General features: G+C 36.3%; 1 protein-coding gene across 1 annotated transcript in view; it reads left to right on the top strand.

Moving 5' to 3' along the window:
* The window catches only part of zgc:113232 (uncharacterized protein LOC541546 homolog), a 42,878-nt gene that overhangs the window by 15,851 nt on the left and 1,858 nt on the right, over window positions 1–25,169 (top strand). The window contains exons 11-25 of the mRNA XM_067600419.1: window positions 1,006–1,059; window positions 1,730–1,783; window positions 2,037–2,090; window positions 3,010–3,054; window positions 8,976–9,029; window positions 9,136–9,189; window positions 10,808–10,861; window positions 15,549–15,620; window positions 16,512–16,547; window positions 18,698–18,742; window positions 18,863–18,895; window positions 20,746–20,892; window positions 21,755–21,931; window positions 22,679–22,769; window positions 24,031–24,108. Of these exons, the coding sequence (XP_067456520.1) occupies window positions 1,006–1,059; window positions 1,730–1,783; window positions 2,037–2,090; window positions 3,010–3,054; window positions 8,976–9,029; window positions 9,136–9,189; window positions 10,808–10,861; window positions 15,549–15,620; window positions 16,512–16,547; window positions 18,698–18,742; window positions 18,863–18,895; window positions 20,746–20,892; window positions 21,755–21,931; window positions 22,679–22,769; window positions 24,031–24,108 (1,048 nt within the window). The remainder of the gene's footprint in view (window positions 1–1,005; window positions 1,060–1,729; window positions 1,784–2,036; window positions 2,091–3,009; window positions 3,055–8,975; window positions 9,030–9,135; window positions 9,190–10,807; window positions 10,862–15,548; window positions 15,621–16,511; window positions 16,548–18,697; window positions 18,743–18,862; window positions 18,896–20,745; window positions 20,893–21,754; window positions 21,932–22,678; window positions 22,770–24,030; window positions 24,109–25,169) is intronic.

Below are 25,169 nucleotides of genomic sequence, written 5' to 3'. Positions count from 1 at the left end.
AATTAGCCTGACACAATAAAAGCAAAAACCACAATAAGACATGCATGCAGGTACATGAAGGCATATAATAATAATAATATGATAATAAGACAGAATGAATGCAAATAGTAAAACAATTTGAGATTAATGAACATGAGAAATAGAAAGAAAACAATAATTTAGAGGGAATAAAACATTTTAAAGCATGGATACAATAATATAACACTTAATAATAGTTAATATTAGACTGTTCCAACATCTTAGAGCATAAAAACTCTTGTCCTGCACTTTGAAACAACTGAAAAACTCCTGAGGAGCCGAACTGGTGCATACACTGCAAACATGTCAGACAATTAGGCTGCTTAAAAAATCAATACAAACGATTTTATCTAACTGACAGATCAGGTAGAAGAGCATTTGGAAATCACCTTGTGTTTTGGCGCCTATAGTGATCACTTTTGCCCACAAACAGCGGTCATGGCGGCTGCTTCTACTCATCAGCGAGCGGATGGAGCAGTGACAAACAAAAAAAGACTGTCGGAGAATTTGGGGGTTTCCCAGCCAACACATGCTGTAACTGTTTAACAACATCATCAACAGGTTCCACCACCAAGAACCATCTGATTAAACTGCAATTATGCCACTTTTTAATTTAAAAAAAAAAAAACAGCTTTCATGTAAATGCAGTTTTTAATTCCAGTTTCACTTTTTTGAAAACTGATTTATTATTTATGTAAATTTATTTCTCACTTAAAGATCAACCACCAGCAAAACCTTTAGTTGTGTTTTGCTTTTTTTGTCATGTGAAGCATTCTACGTCTTTAGAAGCGCAGTATGGATTAAATATGTTATTGTTATTATTAATTATAACCTTATAACCCTTATAACCTTTTTATTTTATGTCAGATTGTTTTAATATTTTCCTTTCCTGCTTTTATTTATTGTTGCTCTAATCAGTTTGACTATAAAGTTACACAAACTGAATTCATTATTTTTTACATTTATTATTTATTTGTTTCCTCTCAGGGCTCTCAGGGTGACGCTGGGCCTTCAGGATCAAATGGAGGTGATGGTATCAAGGTAAAGAAGCATTAAACATACATTTACACATTTACAATTGTTAAATACAAACAATAAACTGTATTTTATGTCACCTGAACATTTTAACTACTTGCACAAATGTCCTAAAAAGATTTTAAAAAGACAAAACTTTAGGTTTGATGAATATGTTTGACATTTTGTTCAATCTCAACCTTTTGTTGAATATTCAGAATTTAAGAAGTGTTTTTGAAGTCTGAATGTGAAACACGGAAGGCTGAATAATTATCTATCAGCTGGTCGTTATATATACAACCTTTTTGTTGGCAAACTTAGGATTTTCTCTCAACACTATGGTTCTTTTTTATTTTTCCTTTTGTGGACATTTACACCTAAAATAGAGCAAACGAATATAAAAGTAAAGTAAAATCAGTTAATATTACTTTATTTAATGAGGTAACTGTACACTGCAAGAAATCTAATTCTAAAAATCTTATTTCATTATGTGACATTTTTTCAACCTTTTTCCAATAAAAACAACTACTTGTTTTATTATTTCTAAGAATCATCATACACCTCTGCAGTTCATACAACAGCTCAAGTTTTAAGTGCAGAGTTTTGGAGGTTTATTTACACTAAAATCAGTTTTCTGTTTCATTTTTTTTTTTTTCATATCTTGTCTGATGCCGTTGTCTGTGCGTTTTCTGTTCAGGGGTCCTCAGGTGACGAAGGCAAAGAAGGTCCTCAAGGACCAGACGGACAGAAGGTATGGAAATAAAATGTACTTAAAGGCCAGGAAAAAATGTTTTCCTGCAGCACAGTGCTTAACTATATGTCTGCAGGAAGTTCATAGACAACAAATAGTTTTATAACTTGGTGATGCTCACTGCTCCAGTCTCTTTACTCCTCTAAAATTGAGCATATTGAGGCTTGTTGCACTTCCTTCTGCTTTCCAGAAGAGGTCGATAGAGGACACTGCTGACGTGACGTCTCTCTAACTGTCTTGTCTTGTTCCACAGGGTCAGATCGGAGCTCCTGGGTTTCCTGGTGACGTCGGCGAGAGAGGCTACACCGTAAGAAAGATCCTCTCTCATCAGTTCTGATCACTAAAATCATCTGAAACACTGGTTCCCAACCTGAGGTCAGGAACCCCACAAGGGGTCGCTGGATTAGTCAAAGGGGTCACGAGATGACTGGACAGGATAAGACAACAAAAACATGTTTCTGACACAAGTTTTCCTCTAATTTTTGCTTTATTCATTGTGAATTGCTGTATTTTATCTCCTCAAGCCTCTTATTCAGATAAAACAAAATAGCATTTAGCTGGTAGATAATGTGATGTGTGATGAGGGGCCCCAGGTAAACTTTATTTTATTTTAAGGGGCCACAAGCCAAAAAGGTTGGGAAGCACTGATCTAAACTCCTGAATATTTACTTTGCATAGGATCACTCACATTTGGCTTTTTCCCCTAATTCTTTCCTCCTAATTATTTTTATTTCTTTGGAGACATAAAATGACTGAACTGGTTGATTATCATCATGGCTGACAATGAAAAAACTTTCTAAAAATATGCAAATTCACTGCAAACTTGCAAACACATCTACAATTATTTCTCAAATTTGTCTCGGGAGATTGTGTCTGTTTGATGCATTTTTTACTAAGAATGAAGCCTTCACTCTCTACTGCACAATCATACAGCAACACTCATTTCTCTTTATTGTGTTGTGTCACATCGTGTTGCTGCTGTTCAGTCTTCTCTCAGTGACTTTCGATCCCTCTATGTGAATTACATTTTACAGACTTCATCTCTCACAAGGAGCTGAGGACTCTTAGATGAGTCATTTATAAAATGAGACTGAGTTAAAGTTACTGTAACTCAATAATGTAACTCCTTTAATGGCTGGTTTTTAATGAGTTTCTTCCCATGTGCTTTTACTCTGACTTGAGTTTGTGATAATCTGAGCAGAGTATTTCCTGTTTGTCCTCCTCAGGGTTATCCTGGACAGCCGGGAGGCTTTGGACCGAGTGGACCAAAGGTACAAACACACAGACGCTTCGACTCCTGCATTTTCTCTTTCAACTTTTTATTATTTTTTGATTAGTTTTACAACTTTCACACACTACAGGACAATTCAGACAATAAGACTGAATTATGTATCACTGATAGGCAGCTGTTGGGAGTTTGTTCTCAGTTTACGTACCTCAGTGTGTGACTGTACAGCATGTGTGGGTGTGTATGGTTGTGTGGGTGTGTGGGTGTGTGTAGGCATGTGGGCGTGTGTGTGTGTGGGTGGTTGTGTGGGCGTGTGGGCGTGTGGGTGTGTGTGTGTGTGTAGGCGGATGCACAATAATCTTTTCAGCAGTCTTGTCAGTCTGGTATCAGTTGCCAGTTTCAGTTTCACAGTGACACCCTTCATGCGTTACTACAGTTATCTCCAGGGAGGAAATACTGAAACCTCAATGACAAACCTCATAAAAATTCAGTCTGTCTGGAGCCCCAGAACATCTTATCTCAAACTCCTCTGACCAGATTCCTGTTAAATTTGTTGTAAATATTCCCTGAGGATGAATCACAGTGATTTATTGTGACCTGAATTTTCTTCTAGCACTGCTGTCACATAGAAACCTAACAGGCAGATTGCCATGAAATTTACCTAGCACACTTATAATCCCCAGAGGATGAACCATTTCCGTTTTAAACACTTTATGTGCTTTCCTGTAACGTCACCCTCATGACAAACCTTTGACTTGTACCTCCTCTATGAGTAAGGCTCTCAAATTAACATAATTGTATAAAGCCATTGTTCCTAATCACAGATTGCAAAACTCAACAGGACAGGAAATCAGGAAAAAAAACTTGTTTTTTCCATGAAACTTTTGTATAATTTAACATCTCAAGGCCTCCAAAAGTTATTCAAATAAAACAGACTGGTACAAAAATGGTGATAACGCTTTGTTTTACAGGTCATTTAATTTTATGCTAATTTAATGGGAATTTCCTGGAAGTTATTCGCAGGTATTTCACTTTAAATTTTTAGAACATTTTATGTTCAATTATAAGAAAAAACAGAAAAAAAGAGCTGATTTGTTTTAGTTGGTGAGTTTTCTTTGTGTAGTTTTTTGTGTCAAACAACATATGAGCATATCAGGTTGTTTCTTAAAAAACTCTATAATGAGCTCACCTGAACGCTACCAAATTATGTAACACTTTCAAAATAATGTCCTCACACAGCAGCTACTTCTAGAAACGTATTGAAAAACCCAATATATCATTTGACACACAGAACTACACACAGAAAACTAAGTATTTATTGTGTATTCAAGAATTGTTAAGAGTCACAAGTATGAAACCAAATATAATGAGTGGGAACTTTCCAACTAAAACAACTTAACACGTTTTTCTCTTTTTGTTATAATTGGTATCAGATGGCACCACCGTCTTTACTCAGAAAATTTCCAGGAAATTAGTATAAAATTAAGGGACCTGTAAAATGAAGCGTTACCAAAATGGTCAGATTTAACTTAAATGTCAACATCAAACTAAATATCAGTGCAACCCCTTAAAGGGGGACTGCACAGGAAACTGTGTGAAATCTGATAAATTACCTCAAGTGATGTCACTTGAGTCAGTGTTGGTTGAGGTTGAAGACTACAAGTTTGAAAACTGAAGAAAATCTGTGTAGTTAGAAAGACGTGAGGTTGCCAGACCTCTGCAGCAGCTCCAGGATACATAACACGCCTAAATCTCCAAATGACAAGAGTTGCGTTGTGGGTAGTGTAGGCGTCAGAAGAACACGTGGCATAAAAAAGTGGAACCTTTGGTGGTTTTTTTTTAAACTGTCCATCACTGAGTAGATCAGTGGAGTACTCTCTTAAAATACCCCACGAGTGAAAAACAAAAACAGAAGCACGTGTTATTGCTGAGAACAAAACAGGAAGGTCTTGTGCCAACATGTGAAACCCAGTATGATTGTTCACATGATTACATGACTCACCAGCTTTGCGCGAAAGGTCACAGATTTGACCTTTACAAATACCCTGTGGCCTGCTGATGTGTTTCTGAGTAAAACCACAAACCAGCTTAGTCACTGTGACTCTCTATAGGCCTGAAATGCACACATAGTAATATCATAACCTTTCACTCTGATACCAACAACTCACACTGGGCTGATCTGTTGAATTTCAGCCACAGAGGGGCTTTAGACAGTACAGATGTTGGTTTTGAAATAACTCTGGTGTGTTCATATGTTGGTGGGAAAGTCAGACATCTGGATGTTAATAATCACTGGATGAAGTCAGGAAATCAAACCCAGAAGATAAAACATTTTGAAAATGTGAATGTCCTGCAGTTTAACAAGCTAATGTTTGGAACTTTATTTCCATGAATTGATGTACTGTTAGTGTTGGCAAAGAACATAAGTGAAATACAAGGTGAATTTGTACATAAAATGTGTTTTTTCTACCATATTGACAAGGAAAATTTCAACATTTTGAGAAATAAACTGATTGGGTTTCTTTCAGAGAGTGAGATGTTTAAAGGATACATTCGTCATTTTTCAAATGTGTCTTAAACCAGCAGTCAGGTGTCCATATGAACAGTGAAAGAGGTTTTCCTCGGTGTAATCATTCTTCCTGTTCATACTGGATATTAAAAGATCCTTCAAACATGTTTTCAATGTAAGTGATGGAGCCCAAAATCCACAGTGTGTCCACACAGTCATTTAAAAGTTGATGTGAAGCTTATATGAGGCTTCAGCAGTCTGAGTTAGTCATATGAAGTGGATATCTGACACATTTACAGTCTTTTTAGCATCAAATTCCCTCTTTGTGTTTCCTCGGACAGTGTTTCCCTGTTGAGATGCGGTAGAAGTATAGTAACGAAAAGAGGAACTTTGGCACTAAAAAGACTGTAACGTTGAAAGATATCTACTTGATTTGACTCATTTGGATGCTGAAGCTTCATATTAGCTTCAGATAAACTTTTAAATACATTTTTGTACAGAAGGAGGACTGTGGATTTTGTTCCCGATAACTAACATTGTAAGGTCATTATGAAGGGATCTTCTAATGGTCAGTCTGAACAGGAGGAATGATTACAGCAAGAAAAACAGGTTTCACTGTTCATTTGAGCTCCTGACTGTTGGTTTAAGACAGATATGAAAAATTGTGAACCCGTCCTGACCATAGACTGTATAAAAATATGGACGTAGTTACCGTGACGTCACCCGTTGGTTTCTGAAGAGCGGTTTTGAAGCTCAAAGTGAGCCGCTCTGGCCGTCGCCATCTTGGCAGTGTGTGACGCTGCCTAACTCCCAGCCAATCAAAAATGGGCAAAGAGGCGGGCCGAATGGCTGAAACAAGCCACCTAGCGGCTGGCGGACCTGTCACTCAAAGCAGCAATATCCTTCATTATGCAGAACTTTACGGCTTAATAAAATTTAAACAGGTGAGTTATAAAAAAATTCACCCCCGTACAGTTGTCATGAAAGGAGAAATTAGCTACAGAGACCAAAACCATTTTTTGTACCAGGCTGTAAACATGTTTATTTCTGCTGTAAAGTTGGACATTTTAACATGGAGGTCTATGGGGATTGACTTGCTTTTGGAGCCTCAAGTGGCCATTCAAGGAACTGCAGATTTTGGCACTTCCGCATTGGCTTCATTTTACAGCCCCAGAGGTTGCCGCTTGGTCCTGATGTTAGTTTGGCCTAGCATAAAGCCTGGAAGCAGGGTGAAACCATTAAGCTGGCTGCTTCCAAAGCTCAAAAATACATCTACCAGCACCTCTAAAGCACACTGATTAACACCTTATATCTTGTTTGTTTAACCCATAGATGAACAGAAGTGTAAAAAAAAACAACAAAAAAAAACAGATACAGTAGGTGAGCAGGTTTTGGTTCATGTGATTGTGTGAAAAAAAAGCAAACAAGCTCATTTGTCTTGACTTTTGACTGATTTTACGGAAGACCAGAGAGAACAAGCTTCAATCATTTATTTAGTTATTGAGTTTGAGGAAATTATTTATCGGTGATCTTGGAATAACAAACAATGATGTCCTTTAATAATTATTCCAAGATTACAAGAAACAGATGGTTTTGACAGCGTATGTTAAGATCACTGAATAAAATCTTTTCTTTGACCCCAACAAATGATCAAATGATGTCAAATGATCACATCCTGATCACAAGGAAACAACATTATGAAAATTCTCTCTGACTGTCTGTATAATGTGATTTTGAATGTGACATTTTTAAACAGGAAATGTGTGTTCTGGATTGAAAAACAGATATTGTCGGTTAATCAGTAGTATCTCGCTGGTACAAACTCTGGAAACAGTAGCTTTCCCAGTGGGACAAAAGAAAACTTTCCTGAGTATTTCTGAAATTTAGAAATGATACATCTTATTTCACATAATACAGAACTGCCCCTGAAACTTTCACTTCCAAGTAAGAAAAACACCAAAATTGCTGCAAAGTTTTTATATTTTCACTTTTTTTTTCCCCCAAGTCAATTCAGGCCAAATGAAGTGGGGTAAGACAGAAAGTAAAAAACAAAAGTAAAGATGCAGATGAATCAGTGAGATATAATGAGAGTAAAGTACAAAGTGGAAATGAGTACATACCAAAACTATGACCACTATATTTGTTTATGGGCTCATATCTATAGATTATCAGTGACACATGAACTGAATGACTTAAACTGATTACATTTCCCTAAGCTGTGTCTGCTGCTTTAAGCTCTGTGGGAGTGAAGAAAAACAGTCATTTGATATTTTTTTTTAAACTGTTTGGAAATGTCTGCAGAGGCATTTATGGACATGTTCAGTCATAACATGTTAACACTTTTATTTCATATTCTTAACATGTAATTCAGGTACACACAGACTTTCACATGTCTGACAGTAATATCTGATGACGTTCAAGTTTTTTTTTTCCTTCAGGCTGGTACAAAAACACAAAAAAGTAAAAACAAGTAAAATCTCAGAGTAAAGGCAGTGAGTTAAAAGTGAAACCAAAACTGCAGCCACAGTGGGGTGAAGGTGAAACTAAAGATAAACAAATCAAAATAAAAAAAAAAAAAATTCCAGTGTAAGTAAAAGTGAAAGTAGTTCCCATTGTTTTCACCTGGCTCACATCCAACATGTTGACCTAATGCTTGTTTAAGTTGCACTAACCTTCTGCAGTGTTCGTACAAGTCAGGAAATTTGGTGATGACATTGACTTTTCCTGTTGTCCCAACAGGATGTACGGCTGGAATTATTTCAGCTTTTATTTCTGTTGCATCACCTGAGCATAAAACTACCCCATGAAAATCCACTGACGTTTCATTTAGCACCACCAACAGGTCCAAACTTCACATGTAAAAGTACACACAAATAAACTAAACTATGGAAGCAAAGTGGGAGTTTCTGGCACAACTTCACCTACTTCCAAGGTCACATTGTAGCATGTAGAACAACTTTATTGTTAGACCATAAAGTTGTTCTATATACCACAAGTGTTGCTGGAGTTTTTACCCCCAATAAACTAATCTAAATATTAGATTGAGTTGGAGCACAGTTCAGATAAAGTCCAGCTTAGAGCAATGAATGAAATCATGTGGGCTGAGTTTAAGATGTCCTGTATTCTCCAAACAATGGTCTCATTTTCTATTGTGTCACAAGTTTTAGTCTTTGTATTGGTTGAGCTTTTCAGAGTTACATGTGGAATGAAATTATTTTGATTTTAGGTAACATTTTGCTTTCTTTACTGTAAAAAAAGTCTGTAATCTCATGACATTTACATAAGTTTCCTGTCAGTTGAAGCTGCATCGTCAGTCTAATCAAGGTCCAGTATCTGTCGAAGTAGATGTTACAGAAAGCTTTTACTGTCCAACCTCGTTCCAACCATACAAGTAAACCCTGCACAGTGTTTTCTCTTGGTTCATTCTCTCTTCGTCTTCTTCTTCTCTCTCTCAGGGGGATAAAGGTAAAGACGGCCTGCCAGGCAGTGATGGTGCCCCTGGAGAAGATGTGAGTCCATGAGATCTAGATTCAGAAATAAATACACACTGTCTGGTTATCTGTGCTTCCCCTAAATCAACAAACCTCTGTTTGTCACTGGTGTTTGTCTCCTCAGGGTCCTTTAGGAGTTCCCGGTGTGATGGGAGAGCCGGGACCGTTTGGTGCCAAGGTAACAAACACAAAGGCTGCTCTGTCTGAGAGCATCAACACAGCATGATCTTTATTAACGTTTACAGATATTTACTCAATATCTTAGTTAGTTTAGTGAAAGATTATTAGCAACAACAACTCAGCTGTTACACAGTTCCTCTGGCATCATAAAGTTTATGTTTACTTTTTGTTTATTTTAGCACAGTTCTTATGTTTTAGTTCAGTTTTTTTGTATATGTGTATCTATTCAGTGTTGTTTCCAACACAGTTCAGGTGCGTAAGATCAAGAACTCTTGACTTGGAAAGAAAAGAAAGAATCCTGCACACCAGTGATCATTTCTATTCACTTTATTGATCACGTTTGCGTCCTCAGACTAGGTTTGCATTTTATTTGACTAAATGTCGTTAATAAAGTTAGTGAAAGTGATGCAAAGTATGCAGGATTCTTCGAAATCTTTCCACATCAAGAGTTCTTTATGAGAAAGGACACATTTCTTGCACCTCTGAGCTTCAGTGACTGTAACCAGAGATTCAGAAAACTTTGTCACTGCAACCGGGAACAAAACACGTCACCACAACTAATGAAATGATTCAAAATTGATCTAAAATCCAAAATGTTATTGAGTCAAACTGCTGAGTCTATCCAACAAGCTCTACAAAGCTCAATCTCTAAGTTCAACATGCTCATATGCTGCATTTACATCTTATCGCCAAACTAGGAAGAATCGGAAAATCTCCTGTTATTCTGGCTGGAGCATTGATGTATTGATCAAAGATGGTTACGTACATTACTAGCCTCATAGTCACACCAGCTAAACAGAAATTAAGTTATTTGTTTTGGTTCATTAACATCTTACAAACAGAGATTCGCTACTATTTAATTAGCTGAAACAAAATGTATTGTTGTCACTTCTGTAGCTCTTTTCAACACTGAGATATCATAGCGACCATAAACTGTCGTTATCTCTAATGTGAAATTACACTCTGTTGCTTGTGCTTGTACTACTTGAGTGTGGTATTAGACTCACCACAGAATCTGAAGCTTTCTGAGACTTGTGGTGGCCCCTTCTCCTAAAGATATTAAGGATAAGGTTGTCTGTAGCAAAAGTGAATAAGACATAATTTGAGGAAATGATTCATTCTTTTGACAGTCTTGTCTAAAGGGCAACAGACAACAGATTATGATGATCCACATCAAAACAGCCACAACTATTGTTTTCTATGTAAGCCCCACTACTGTCACAGTAGTAGTACTGTACTGACTTCTTCTTCTGTGTTTAAGATGTGATTGACGCGCATTGAATGGCATGATAGTCTGCAACAAGGCCAGTCTATGTTGTTGAGTAATGAACACTAAAGTCTGTTTTCCTACAAAATGTCAAAAATGAAACATACGCTCCTACATCATTTATATTTTAAACTTTTATTACATTGCCAGTTGAACATATTTTATATAATTACAATACTTTTACAAACTAATAGTATAAAGTATTAATTAGACCTGCGAGAAGGTATAAGAGGGTTTAAGCTCCCGACACAACTCCTACAGTATGTTTAAAGACGATACTGTGACTTTTTTTACTAAACAAACTGCCAAACATTTACTCAGTGTAATGATGTCTGTTTTACTTTTGCAGGGCAGTAAAGGCGATCGTGGCGTGCAAGGACCTCGAGGCAGAGTTGGCGCTGTGGTGAGTGACCACCAGAACAATCCTTACCGTAACTCTTACGTCGCAGATTTGATTCCTGACACAGAGGAATAAACTGAACAGTTTGAAACACGTCCACCACAATATAGCGGGCAGCAAACTGGATAGTGATTAGAGAAAGTGTCCTGTAAGGGGAGGATCACAAGTTTGAGCCCTCATAACTATTTTCATAAATATTCAGTCCAGGGACCCTTGAGAAATAAAATAATAAAAAATAAACACATTAAAAATACAAAAATCATCTCTAAAAAAACACATAATAATCACAAATTTATGAAAATTAGGTTACAAATTGCTGAGAAACCACTAAAACAGTAGTATAATGTTTATATTCCCCAGAACAAAGTCAGAAATCACCTATATTGATCTTTTAGATAATTTATTTACAATCAATAGGCTGACAGGTTGTATAATATCCTCTTTGTCTCTAGAGGAACTTTGTCAAGTCTGAGAAAATGACATAGTATCACTTGTGTAATCTGCATTATCAGCGTTTTTGGAGCTTGACCTTAAGTAGAGGCTTAAAGCCAAGATATTTCAGTCTCTTCTGCTTTAATGTTGACCATTTTCTCTTTAATCTGTCTCTGGGGATTCCCACAACTTTATAGACATGCAATACTCCCTGACTATGAAATTTAGCCTGTGTGCATTTTCAGTATTCTTCTTGCTGATCATAATAGAAAAAACTGAAGTGAAAATTAACACGAAGGAGGGACAGTCAACAGTTGCACTGCTTTCTCATGAAGAAAACAAAGAAGTTCCTGTTTGAGAGAACAAAAGCAAATTGTTTAATCCAAGAGCCAGTGACGTCACTAGAGATTTATGGTTAGGGGGGCTGAGCCTTTACCAAGGGGTCTGGGAGGAGGATTTTTTTTTTTTTTTTTTAATGACCCCAAACTGTCTGTCATGTAATTTAGAGTAGCAATAGGTGTAAAATCAACACAACATATCTGTCTCTTCATAGTTTGTTATAAGCATGGATCTAATATGACTTAAATGCTTTCCATCCACTTACAACAGGCACAGATCAAGCAAAGGTATTGAAGTCAAGGAATGCTATCTCCTCTCTCTTGGATATGTTTCAGGTCCAAAGTATGTTACTCATACACAGACTGATGTTTGATGTGTGACCTCTAAAACTAAAAATGTCATAAAATCATTTAGGCTAGTTTATACCTAGTATGAGTAATAGGCCTATGTCATAAAATGTCATATATCCATCTACATGTTGAGGAATTGAAGGGTATAAAATAGTGTTAATACTCGTCAGCTAGTTAGTACAGTGGAGACCGCTTATAGTGATCATGTCTGTCTGGGTCAAATTAATCACTGTAAGCAGATGATTATTATAACCGTTTTTTTTTTTTCTTTTTCTTTATTTCTCATGCAGATTACCATCTAACTGACATTTTAAGATGAGAGAAAGAGAGAGAGAGATAGAGAGAGAGAGAGAGAGAAAAGCAGTGGTCGAGTGAGCTAGAGAGTGGATGAGGAGAGCGAGCAGTGGCAGTGAGAAAGCCGGTGAATGAGAGGGAGAAAACGCTATTTTCTGATTGTTTCACAGCGGTTACAAATAAACACACCCACACCCCGCACCTCCACACCCCTGATAATAATATATCAGGGGTGTGGAGGTGCGTATCGTAATAATAATTACGATATCATATGTGTATCATGGGAGTAATTTTATCTTTTCCCCCATGTGAACACTGTAAGCGGACTATTGATTACTATAAGCAAATTATTTAAACAGCATTTGTATAGGAATGATTCTGACCTGACCCTTTTGATCCACATAAAGAGGTTGATCACTGTAACTGTGATTACATAAGCGGTTTCCACTGTATTATGTTAGTGTTATATAGCCTGTCCTCTTGTCTTTTCCTCACTTAAACCTAAAGTTAGCTAACATTAAGCAAGTAACAAACGAATAACAACTTGATAGCTCACTACATTGACCATCATTTGCCACAAATTCATATTGGAGCGTGGTATCTTCACTCTGTAACTACTTACTACTTCACTCTGTATATTAGGTTTGTCTTGGTAAAGTCTTCGCCAACATCTTGTCATCTTGTTCAGTGGTTTCTGACTAGCGTTACAGTCTCTACCGTGGGCTCTGAGTGGGCAGCTCAGCCAATGGAAACGCTGGATTAGAGCAGCAGCAGCCTCTCCCAGGTCCTAGCGCCCAGGGTATATTTGGGTATATTGTGAATTTGGACACATAATGGCACAATTCAACCAACTTTAATGAAAAATGAATGAGAAAAAACTATTGATGATTCAAACTAATAATGTACATTTATTTTGGGGGGGCTAAAGAAAATTTAAGGGGGGCCAAAGCCCTCCTAAAACAGGCCTAGCAACACCCCTGCCAAGAGCCCTGACAGAGAGACATGTTTAACTCTGACGTCATGCACAATATGTACTGTAGCTAAAATAGAAGACATCAGTCATGTAGTTTGGATTTTATTTAAGTAGCAACTTTGATACAGGAAAAATGACGTATGACCAAAAAGTGAAGTCATTAAGATGAGATCACAGTATCGCTTTCTGTTACAGGTCCCTTAATTTTCAACTAATTTTCTGGAATTAGAAATTTTCCGGTATGTAACAGTTAATTTTTAGGACGTTTTACAGAAATGGTGGTGTGGTTTTGTGCGAATGATAAGAAAAATGGTTGGGTTGTAGTTTCATGTGTAGTTTTTTCATAATTTTTTAAACAATTTACCAAAAGTAGTTGCTGTGTAACTGGTCATTCTTGGGACATTTCTTTGAAAAGGTTATGTAATTTGGTTTCTGTCAGTTAAAGAATTGTTAAGAGTCTAATTTATTACGATTTTCTGCAAATGTACAACTAGGAACCCAAATATAATAATTGGGTACTTACCAACTAAACCTACTTAACACTTTTTATCATTTTTCTTATAATTCTACACTAAATATCCTGGAAATTAACTGTTAAATATCAGAAAATTACATCGAAAATTTCCAGAAATTTGTTATAAAATGGGCCCGTTAAATAAAGCACTAAAGAGATTTCTGAGGAGGACCAAATCTGACTTATCAGCAGATAAATTAATTAATTAATTAACCAATTAAGCAAATTGTCAAACAGATTAAGAAAAACTGAAATTCATTAAGTAAATACACAAAGTAGTAAATAAAATACCAAAAGAAATTGAGAAATATTCAGAAAAATTCAGAAAGAAACAGACAAATACATTCTGAATCTTTTTTTTTTTTTGCCACCTCAGGTTTTGTGATCAGGTGCGGACTGATCTTACTCACAAATGCAAATTAAGGCTGAGAATCATCTTATCTTTCCTTGAATATGAAACTTCATACTCAGTTCAGGACACTTTCATGATGTTTTTCATTCTACTGTTCATGATCCAGCGGGCAGAAAATGATCCAGCCTCAAACATGAGCAATCAAACCAGAGGCTGTGATACAGATCAGCCGATCAGAAATCAATGAGGAAACAAATCATGAAATGGGAGCAAAACAAGAAATAACAAGAATGTTTTTTATTACATTTATACATTTATTTCTGAAGAAGTCAGTTGTGGTCGTAAATCTAAAATTGAAAGTAATTTCTGATAATTGAAAACCATCTGCGGTTCCTCTGCAGTTGGGAAATTTCCCTAAGTTGAATTCTCAGAAGTTTCAAGCTTTTTTATTTTACATTGATGTGGTCGAGTGACAATGACTGAGAGAAATAAGAAAGTACACTTGTCCTCGTTCTCACCCGTTAAATATATATATATGTATATATAATTTCGATAGTGAGATTCCTCAGTAGTTGAATGGTTTTAACAGTCAAACCGTTCAAACACTTTAACTTTAGCCACTAAAAAGAGATTAGACGGTTAGATTCACAAAGAGAACAGTTTCATGATGGCCTTTTACTTTTGTGTCTTCAAAACTCATGTAACAGTCAAGTCTTGCTGAGATATCACATCAGTTTATTTGCATTGATGAACTCAATCAAAAAAAACCCAGAATGTCTCACCATCGCAGTAAAGACAAAGCTTTTGTTCTCAGTTCCTCTAAAATTTGACATTTTAGAGATTCAGGGTTTCCCCCTCAAGTGTTTTAAACTTCCTCATATCTTTTTATGTTAACTTCTCTCTGCCTTTACTAAGTTGTGTCTAAGAGAATAATGTCTCTTTTTTGTTGTTGTAATTTCTTTTTCTAAATATATTATCATTTCTGTACATTTACAACTTGCTGCAGAGAAAGAGAAGAAGCTCATCAGGATCGAGAGTCATAATCAGCATATTACTGTAAACATTATTATAGCGCGATTATTTTGGGTAAAAAAAACTAAATATGTAATACATATATATATTTCTCAGAATTCATGACTGAACGTTCTATGAAAAGAGATAAAAGGAGAAAAATTTGCTAAATAAAAATTTGCTGACTTACCTAAATTGAATGGTTTGTGATATTTTTGACATATTTTAAAGACGTTGGATGACGTCAACTTGTGCTGTAGGATACTGTGATCGTCATTTGTCATTTGTTTGTCTTCTGATGTTTTATAGGAACAAACGATAATCAATAACTTGAGAAAATAATGATTTGTTGCAGCCCTATTGTGAATTTCATTTCTTCATCGTGGATTACTCACATTGCTTGATTAATTGTGTCTTTCCAACAGGGACCTGTAGGAGAGCAAGGAGACGCTGGAGTACCAGGAAAACAAGGACCAAAGGGCCTGCAGGGCCCGAAAGTGTGTAAACACAACATCAGTCAATACAATATTCAATACAAACACACAATATAACCTGCAGATGAGCAACATCTAGCCTGATACTCATGTATCTGACATCATCAGAGGCTTCTCTGCCCATAAACACAACATTAAATATAATCTGAAATTATTAACATACCCTGAACTGAAACTGGAATTACATGAAATTTAAAACACACTGTAAAATCTAAAGTCTGTGTAAAAATAGAGAAAAAGTAGATAATACTTTTTCACAAGGGTGGAGACCTGATTCACTTTTACAGTCTAATTAGTCATTTTTAAGTCAGCAGCTTTTGTGTTTGTTCAAATGATTATTCCTCTTTTTGACGGCTTGAGTAAATGTCTCAGGGGGAGTTTTGTAATAAGCTAAGGATAACTTCTTTTTCTTGTTTGCAGTTTAGTAGTTAAAGTTTAATTGTAACTTACTGTGACTTTGGGTGTTTTTTGATCACTTTTTTAGCCCTCAAAACTCAAAAATGTATTAATTAAATGTTTTTTAATTGGGTTTTCAAACATTTGGAGGACTGGCCAACACACAGAGACACACACTCACAAGCCATTAAAACATAAGGTAAATACAAAATAAACAGACACAAAAAACAAAAATTTAAGTAGATTAATAATAATAATAATAATAAAAACAAAACTATTAATATATTAATTAATTCAATTACATTTAAAAACATATATACTGCAGTGATTCTACAAGGTTGTAGTTATCAGTAACAAGCATTAAGTTATATTTCTTGCCATATAGATGTTATTATAGTATCATTAAATGGAGTCAAATTTAAAGTGACATTGCATCATTAGGTTGCATTTTTAGCTCATGTTGAGTGATGGAGTTCATGCTGTTTGTTTTGCCTCCAGGGGGCCAAAGGGGAGACGGGACCTGATGGTGAGAAGGTGAGTTACTCAACATCACTGTGAAACACGTCTAAACCATAGACTGTATAAAAATATGGATGTTGTTACCGTGACGTCACCCGTTGGTTTCTGAAGAGCGGTTTTGAAGCTCAAAGTGAGCCGCTCCGGCCGTCGCCATCTTGGCAGTGCGTGACGCTGCTTAACTCCCAGCCAATCAAAAATGGGCAAAGAGGCAGGCCGAATGGCTGAAACAAGCCACCTAGCGGCTGGTGGACCTGTCACTCAAAGCAGCCATGTCCTTCATTATGCATAACTTTACGGCTTCATACAATTTAAACGGGTGAGTTATAAAAAAAATTCACCCCCCGTACAGTTGTCATGAAAGGAGAAATTAGCTACAGAGACCAAAACCGTTTTTTGTACCAGGCTGTAAACATGTTTATTTCTGCTGTAAAGTTGGGCATTTTAACATGGGGGTCTATGGGGATTGACTCGCTTTTGGAGCCTCAAGTGGCCATTCAAGGTACTGCAGTTTTTGGCATAAACACAACATTAAATATAATCTGAAATTATTAACATACCCTGAACTAAAACTGGAATTACATGAAATTTAAAACACACTGTAAAATCTAAAGTCCGTGTAAAAATAGAGAAAAAGTAGATGATACTTTATCACAAGGGTGGAGACCTGATTCACTTTTACAGTCTTATTAGTCATTTTTAAGTCAGCAGCTTTTGTGTTTGTTCAAATGATTATTCCTCTTTTTGACGCCTTAAGTAAATGTCTCAGGGGGAGTTTTGTAATAAGCTAAGGATAACTTCTTTTTCTTGTTTGCAGTTTAGTAGTTAAAGTTTAATTATAACTTACTGTGACTTTGGGTGTTTTTTGATCACTTTTTTAGCCCTCAAAACTCAAAAATGTATTAATTAAATGTTTTTTAATTGGGTTTTCAAACATTTGGAGGACTGGCCAACACACAGAGACACAAACTCACAAGCCATTAAAACATAAGGCAAAAACAAAATAAACACACAAAAAATAAAAATTTAACACGTCTAAACCATAGACTGTATAAAAATATGGACGTAGTTACCGTGACGTCACCCGTTGGTTTCTGAAGAGCGGTTTTGAAGCTCAAAGTGAGCCGCTCCAGCCGTCGCCATCTTGGCAGTGTGTGACGCTGCCTAACTCCCAGCCAATCAAAAATGGGCAAAGTGGCGGGCCAAACGGCTGAAACAAGCCACCTAGCGGCTGGCGGACCTGTCACTCAAAGCAGCCATGTCCTTCATTATGCATAACTTTACGGCTTAATAAAATTTAAACGAGTTAGTTATAAAAAAATTCAGCCCCCGTACAGTTGTCATGAAAGAGGAAATTAGCTACAGAGACCAAAACCGTTTTTTGTACCAGGCTGTAAACATGTTTATTTCTGCTGTAAAGTTGGGCATTTTAACATGGGGGTCTATGGGGATTGACTCGCTTTTGGAGCCTCAAGTGGCCATTCAAGGAACTGCACTTCCGCATTGGCTTCATTTTACAGCCCCAGAGGTTGCCGCTTGGTCTAAACACATCTTAACATGGATGCAAAAATCAACGAGGAGTCAAGAGTTCTCTGTTCTGACAAAAAGTTTAAAAAACCTTAAAGTGGAGGCTGATGAGATGCAGCCTGTTTCTGTAGTGAGTCAGAGCTGCATTTCCCCGAGATTCAGAAATGTATTCAGTTACTTCAGGTAATCATGTTTATTTCAAACAATCTCATGCACCTGTGAGTGTTTGGAACAACAAATGTAAATGCAGAAAGTGTTTCTTTCATTAGAACCCTACAAATCTCCCTGCAGCCTTTTAACAGCTTCATAGTTTCATTTGTGTTCATTTCCTTTTGATTTATGGGAGTAAAGTAAGAGGCGAAGCACAGCGAGTCTTCTTTTGTGGTTGTAGAATAAAATAAATTCTCATAAATGTCATCTTCAAAACAAACAGCATGAAAATGTTTCCTACAAATAAAACAGACAGGAGTTTCCCTTTACCCTAGCGACTTCTTCTTTTGTGCACGTCTTTCCTGTTTTGAATTGTTTACTTTAAGAGAGCCCTTTACTGAGCCTGTGAAGCTGTGTAACTTGAAGAATCGCTGCTGACAGTAACTGCAACTTCCTCTTTCGTCACAATGTGTGTTGTTTTCTTCCTGCAGGGTGCAGCAGGGAAGAAAGGCATTAAAGGTGATCAAGGACAGAAGGTGAAATATCTTTGTTTACAGTTGGATGATGAAACTGTACTTTCCATTTTACTTCTTCTTCCTACATCTGCTGGATTTTACTAACAGATTAGTTTGTTCCTCCTTCTCCTTATCTTTCAGGGAAGCAAAGGTGACGGTGGAGACAAAGGACAGGTGATTATTTATTTTCAATATTTTACCATTACATCATAGAAACACACAAACACACGCACACAATTCATCAAACTGCTTAAGTAAAAAAATGTGGACTTAAGTGAAACCTAAAAGTCAAAATCTTTCACTTTTACTCACAAACTTTGGAAAACTTAAAAATCCCCCAAAATTTAAGACAGCTCCAGATGTGTGATCAGCTGGTTCAAATCATTCAGGATCAATATAACATTGCTGAAGCAGCGTCAGTAAGAATACAGTCGTCTGATTTTTGTATTTGAACATATGATCGGATGTTACGCTGCTTTTTCCTTTTTTTTTTTTTCTTTTTTCTTTTACATTTACCAGGAATGCAACAAACATTAACAACAAATGTCTAATCATCTTCATCGTCTGCACTCGTCAGTGTGGAACTAAATTCTCATTATTATGTGACTTCTCTGACGTACTTTGACTACCAACAGCACAATTGGTTTCCATTTCAGTCAACTTCCTGTTATTTCATCCTTTTTATTTATATATTATTAAATTATAAATACAGTAGGCTCAAAAACTTTTATTAGATTGTTGTTCGTTTCACATGATGATTATTCCTGCAGATTTATAGATTTCACACAAATGAAATGAACTTTTCAGTAAATTATGTTTTATGTTTTTCAGAATAACAACAACCAAGTAAACTGAGGATGTTTTAAAAAGAATAAAGCAGATAATTGTTTTACTCATAAATTGACTCTTTAGAGAATTCTTAAGAAAATGTTCCATGATACAAAGATCAAAAATATATACAATTACCAATTTCTAGTCATTTTTTAACAATAGTAGGCATATATAATATTAAAGGACAGGTTCACAATTTTTCAAGTGTGTCTTAAAACAACAGCCAGGTGTCCATATGAACAGTGAAAGAGGTTTTCCTCGCTGTAATCATTCCTCCTGTTCATACTGGATATTAAAAGATCCTTCAAATGTGCTTTCAATGGAAGTGATGGAGCCCAAAATCCACAGTGTGTCCACACAGTCATTTAAAAGTTGATGTGAAGCTTCTATTCAGCTTCAGCAGTCTGAGTTAGTCATATCAAGTGGATATCTGACACATTTACAGTCTTTTTAGCATCAAATTCCCTCTTTGTGTTTCCTCGGACAGTGTTTCCCTGTTGAGCTGCAGGTGGAAGTATAGTAACAAAAAGAGGGACTTTGGCACTAAAAAGACTGTAACGTTGAAAGATATCTACTTGATTTGACTCATTTGGATGCTGAAGCTTCATATTAGCTTCAGATAAACTTTTAAATACATTTTTTTTTGCACAGAAGGAGGACTGTGGATTTTGTCTCCAAGAAAAACAGGTTTCACTGTTCACTTGAGCTCCTGCCTGTTGTTTTAAGACAGACTTGAAAAATTGTGAACCCAACCTTTAAATGATGAACTTCAGGGCCCATTTTTATCAAACTTCTATAAGTATTACACTTGAAAATGCGCTACAGAAAACTGTTAAAGAAAATTTAAGAGCAATTCTCAGGTGATTGCATGAAGGAATTGCAGATCAGAGATATGGATTAACTCTACAGCTGTTTGTCCTTTCTTACAGTTCAATCAGTGGCATATTATTATGCAAAAAATATAATAATTATTTTCCTCATTAACTCGGAAATTAACATCAATCTAATATATTTATGATGTTGGGATCGAATAACAGGAAATCAGCTGAAATGGAAACAAAATTCTGCTGCAAATAAGTAAAATCAAAACTTTGAAACCACTTTGGTGAGTTTTTAATTACAATTTGCTTGAAATTTTAAATTTGGGCAACAATGACCATATCATCACAAAAAGTCTCTCTCTTTACTGACAGCGTGGACCGAAAGGCGCGGTCGGTCGTAACGGCGTCCCCGGCCCTGTGGGTCCGCCTGGCTTCCCGGGAACCAGAGGAGAGCGAGGCCCGATCGGAGACCCAGGAGTCAAAGGCCAAGCAGGACCCAAAGGAGTGCAAGGTCCCTCTGTGAGTAACAGTCAGACACACAAAAACATATGTCATTTTGTAAAAACTGCACTCAAAGAAACAGCAGTTAAATAATAAAAAAATAATAAAATGAACAAGAAGATGATGACACAACAATTTTGTCCTTTCCATCCACCCAAAACATTTTTGATTCCTCAACTTTCACCAAAAATTACCTTTAATTTAAAGTCATATTGTTTCTAAAGATCTTAAAGTTAATCTGAAAGAATAATCAAAGTATTAAAAAGAAGAGAGCATAGAAACCTTAAAAGGCTGCTTCCTATGAACTGGAACCTGTTTTCAGAGGAACTGGACCTGAATATCACTGATTACATCGAACTCTGTGTTGACTCTGTAACTCCAAGAAAAGACCATCAAAGTAGTTTTTATCCTGAGTAATCTATTGTACGTTTTATCACAATATTTATGAGATGTATGATATATTGTACTGTTCAATTATGGTACTATACAACAGCAGCATTGTGTCCAGGGGAAATTTCCCTCTGGAACAATAAGGTCTTATCTTATCTTACCTTATAAATATATCTTTGGCTCAGCACAAACTGGCGCCAAGTGTCTCTGTTAGTTTAAGACAGATGCAAGTTTCATTTTCCCGTCCAGCCCCCACGTTGTTGAAATAGCAAATGCCCTTCTGCCCATCAGAGCGCCCATGGGCGTGTTGGTCTTAAAATGAGGTGTGGTCAGGCGCATTGTTGACGCATTGCTATTTTGAGGCTGCAGAGTCCTTGGCTACTTGCATATTTTCTCAGAACTTGATTTTAAGACTCGTTAGAGGATTAAACGATGAGTGTTATGTAGCAGTGATAGAGGGAGGATAAACCGAGTGGTTTCTGTCCTGCAGGGTCCTGGTCTGACTGATGAGCAGGTCCTGCAGCTCTGCAGAGGTGTGGTCACAGCCCAGATCTCCCAGTACGCCTCCTCCATACGGGCCAAGTGCTCCCAAGGCTGCCCCATCAACAACCGGACACTGATCGGGCCCCCAGGAGGCCGAGGGCCAACAGGATCAGCAGGCAAACCTGTAAATCTTACTTCTACTGTACCTCACGACCACAATGGTGGAAAATGTGGCTTTTTAAACTCCCCAGATTTCCTGGAAAAACATGTGGATAACGATCTCTGTGTTGTGATTTTATAAACACCTGAATATTCAATGCCGACCTTGGAAGTGTGAATAATTAGAAATGATCTTTTTAAATTTTTTAACAATTTTTTACTGAAAAAATCTTTAAAAAAAAGGAGATTGCTTTAACCCGATTTTCACGTGGGGTTCATGTCTCCACATTTATTTTATTTCCTGTTGTAAAATGTTTACATAGTTTACACCAAACAAGGTGCAGATGAGGAGTATAACTCAGAAAATCTGCTCAGATGATTAGAGAAAGTGAGGTGTAATACAATAAAAATCTACACAAAAAAATTCCTCCTTTATACTTTTACACATTTTAGTGATGTAAACATGCACATATGTAAAAAAAAAAAAAAAAAAAAAAAAAAAAAAGACTGCACTGTGTTAAATTATTTAATTTCAGCTGTCTATAAAAATCTGAAAGCATATTGTAATGGAGCGAATAAACAAATTTCTGCTTTTTGAAAAAAACATTTTACGTACTGTATTTCTCTTTAATTACACAGATTTTGATAGAAATGTTAAATTATCATCTCATAGTGTATCTCATAGAGCAGAACCATGACAATCCTGATACTATAATATCATAAGTGTCTGCTTCAGGACTAATTCAACACCATTTCTGCCTCCATCTATCAGGGTAAAGCAGGAAAAGCCGGAGCGAAGGGAGCCAGAGGTGCTCAGGGCGACAGAGGACTGGAGGGAGACAAAGGAGCGCAGGGTGACAGAGGTAAGGTTTTTTTTGTTTTTTTTACTTTATTATTTTTATATGCAAAATAAAAACAAACACATGAACTTAGGGAAAACATCTTGAAATCAAATCAGAAATTGGACACACTTTCCCATTCACTTGAATAAGTAAGTATGTCCAAACTTTTGACTGGTGCTGTGTTTGTCTTCTCCATTTATTTTGCAGTCACTTTCTTCCTTTGGGATAATGTCCATTTCTCCCACTGCAGTCACACAATGTGTGTCAGTTTTTCCATCAAATAGATTTCCTGGACAATCTGTGTCCACTGATCCAGAGTTGGTGGTTCAGCTTTGCCCCATTTCCATGTCGAAGCCTTTTTACGAGCCACTATTAATATTTTAACCAGATATTCATCCTCTGGCTGTACAGGACCAGTTGTAAAAATACAAAAATAAAGCAGAGAAATATCCATAGGAATATTGTACCTTCATATTCCTTTCATTGTTGTACATACTGTTTCCCAGAATTTGGTTATTTTTGGTAAGATCAGCTTTTTATTCTATTTCCTTTTTCATACATACAGAAAGCCTCCATGTAGATTAGTTTATATTCGTAAAAATTTCCATTGCAAATACAATCCAGAGGAATTGTGGATAAAGGGTACTGGGTGTGAAAGGTGTCGTGCCCTAGAGATCCTAAATCATGTCCGCAAATTACTGTAACAGAATTCTCACCTCCTTTCACTTCATCTGGCCTTTTTCACCTTGAATCTTTCACTATGGGCTGATATTTGTTAATATATTCACAGATCCCCTCCAGACGTGTTTTAAGATGTATATAAAATGCTCTACTTTAAATAATACTTTGTGTCTGATATGATTTTTCTACAAAAAAAAGTTAAATTATCTCATTAAAATCCTTAAATTGACATCTATTTTTTCTCCCTTATTAAAAATTTCCAAATCTATTAATATGCAAATGTTTTTCATTTTAAAAGCAAAAGCTGTTGGACACAAGATGTCTACTATTTCACTGTAAAGTTAATTTTCAGTTTTTGTGCACTGGAGACTTCAAGTTTCCACATCACACTGGTCTAAGTTGCATATTTGACCACAATTGGCTCCAAACTGGTGGTGATGTCACAAATCCTGCTTGTAGCTACACGTATTAAACTGAAATTTAAGGTGAACTCAGAGAAACTTACCCTGACAAGATAGTTATCTGGAAAAGATGAATGGAGCTCTGTGGTTTTGTGTTTTATGGGCTTTTCCCAGAAGCTCTTTGTGTTTGTTCTCAAAAGGTAAAAAGGGACCTAAAGGTGCTGCCGGTGATCCAGGTACAGGCCTGCCAGGACTTGATGGACCACAGGGCCTCAGAGGTACGACACAGTTGATCTCCACACAATCATTTATACACCAATCAATAAACAGCAGCTGGAGACACAATCTGTATCATAATGATTCATCACAGTTTAGTGTTTGCTAAACATAAAATGTAAAATGTAACTATTGAAGGAAGCCCTGTTGCTATGTTTTTGTGTATTTTTTGGGCTGGGAACATTGGTGAAGGGACTAGAGGTCTTTTTCTGGATGATTAGAAGTGTCTTGTTTTATTTATCTGTAAACAAAACAACAATAAACATAGTCTATAAAATATATCTATCCTGCTGATAGAGTGTTAGTGCTTTACAGTAGCTTGCTGGTAGGTGGAAATCAAACTTTTAATATTTGGCTTTGGCATTTTTATCAGTTTTTCCCCACAAACTTTTACATCATTTACAGCAGCTCATTTTACACACAAAAGCTTGTATATGTTGTTTTTTTAAATGGCTGATAGTGTCAGAAATGTGTATATTGTGTAAATATAGTAATATCTGTAGTTCTCCATAATAATAATAATAATAAACTTTATTTATAGAGCACTTTACATACAAGAGGTGTAAATCAAAGTGCTTTACAATAAACTAAAATATATTTTTTTAAATGAACACATTAAAAAGTCAAAAAAGTAGATGATAAAATATACAAGTGGAAGTGAAAGTGAGGGTATTCCATAATTCCATAATTTTGGAGTATAGTTAAAAAAAAAAAAAAAAAGCTGTGATACCCATTCTCTTGTGTGTATTTGTGTGTATTTAAAAACCCAGCAGTAGAAGATCAGAGAGCTTGTGAAGATTAAAAAACGATAGAGAGCCTGCAGTGTAGGCCAGTCCCAAACCATTGAGAGCTTTAAAAACAAAGAACCTTAAAATCTATTCTAAAAGATACCAGGAGCCAACGGAGTGTAGCTAATAACAGGGTAAAATGCTCTCTCTCAGCGTCTTTATAGGATAGGAACGGCCATACTTTGGCAATGTTTCTTAAGTGATAAAAAGCTTTTTTGGTCACTTTCTATACAGTTAAAAAGTAATTCTGAATCCAGAACAATGCCCACGCATGC

The sequence above is a fragment of the Thunnus thynnus genome, chromosome 10, assembly GCF_963924715.1.
Source record: "Thunnus thynnus chromosome 10, fThuThy2.1, whole genome shotgun sequence".
NCBI classification, from domain to species: Eukaryota; Metazoa; Chordata; class Actinopteri; order Scombriformes; family Scombridae; genus Thunnus; species Thunnus thynnus.
The sequence above is the reverse complement of the archived record's forward strand: the minus strand, read 5'-3'. Positions and strand labels throughout refer to the sequence as shown.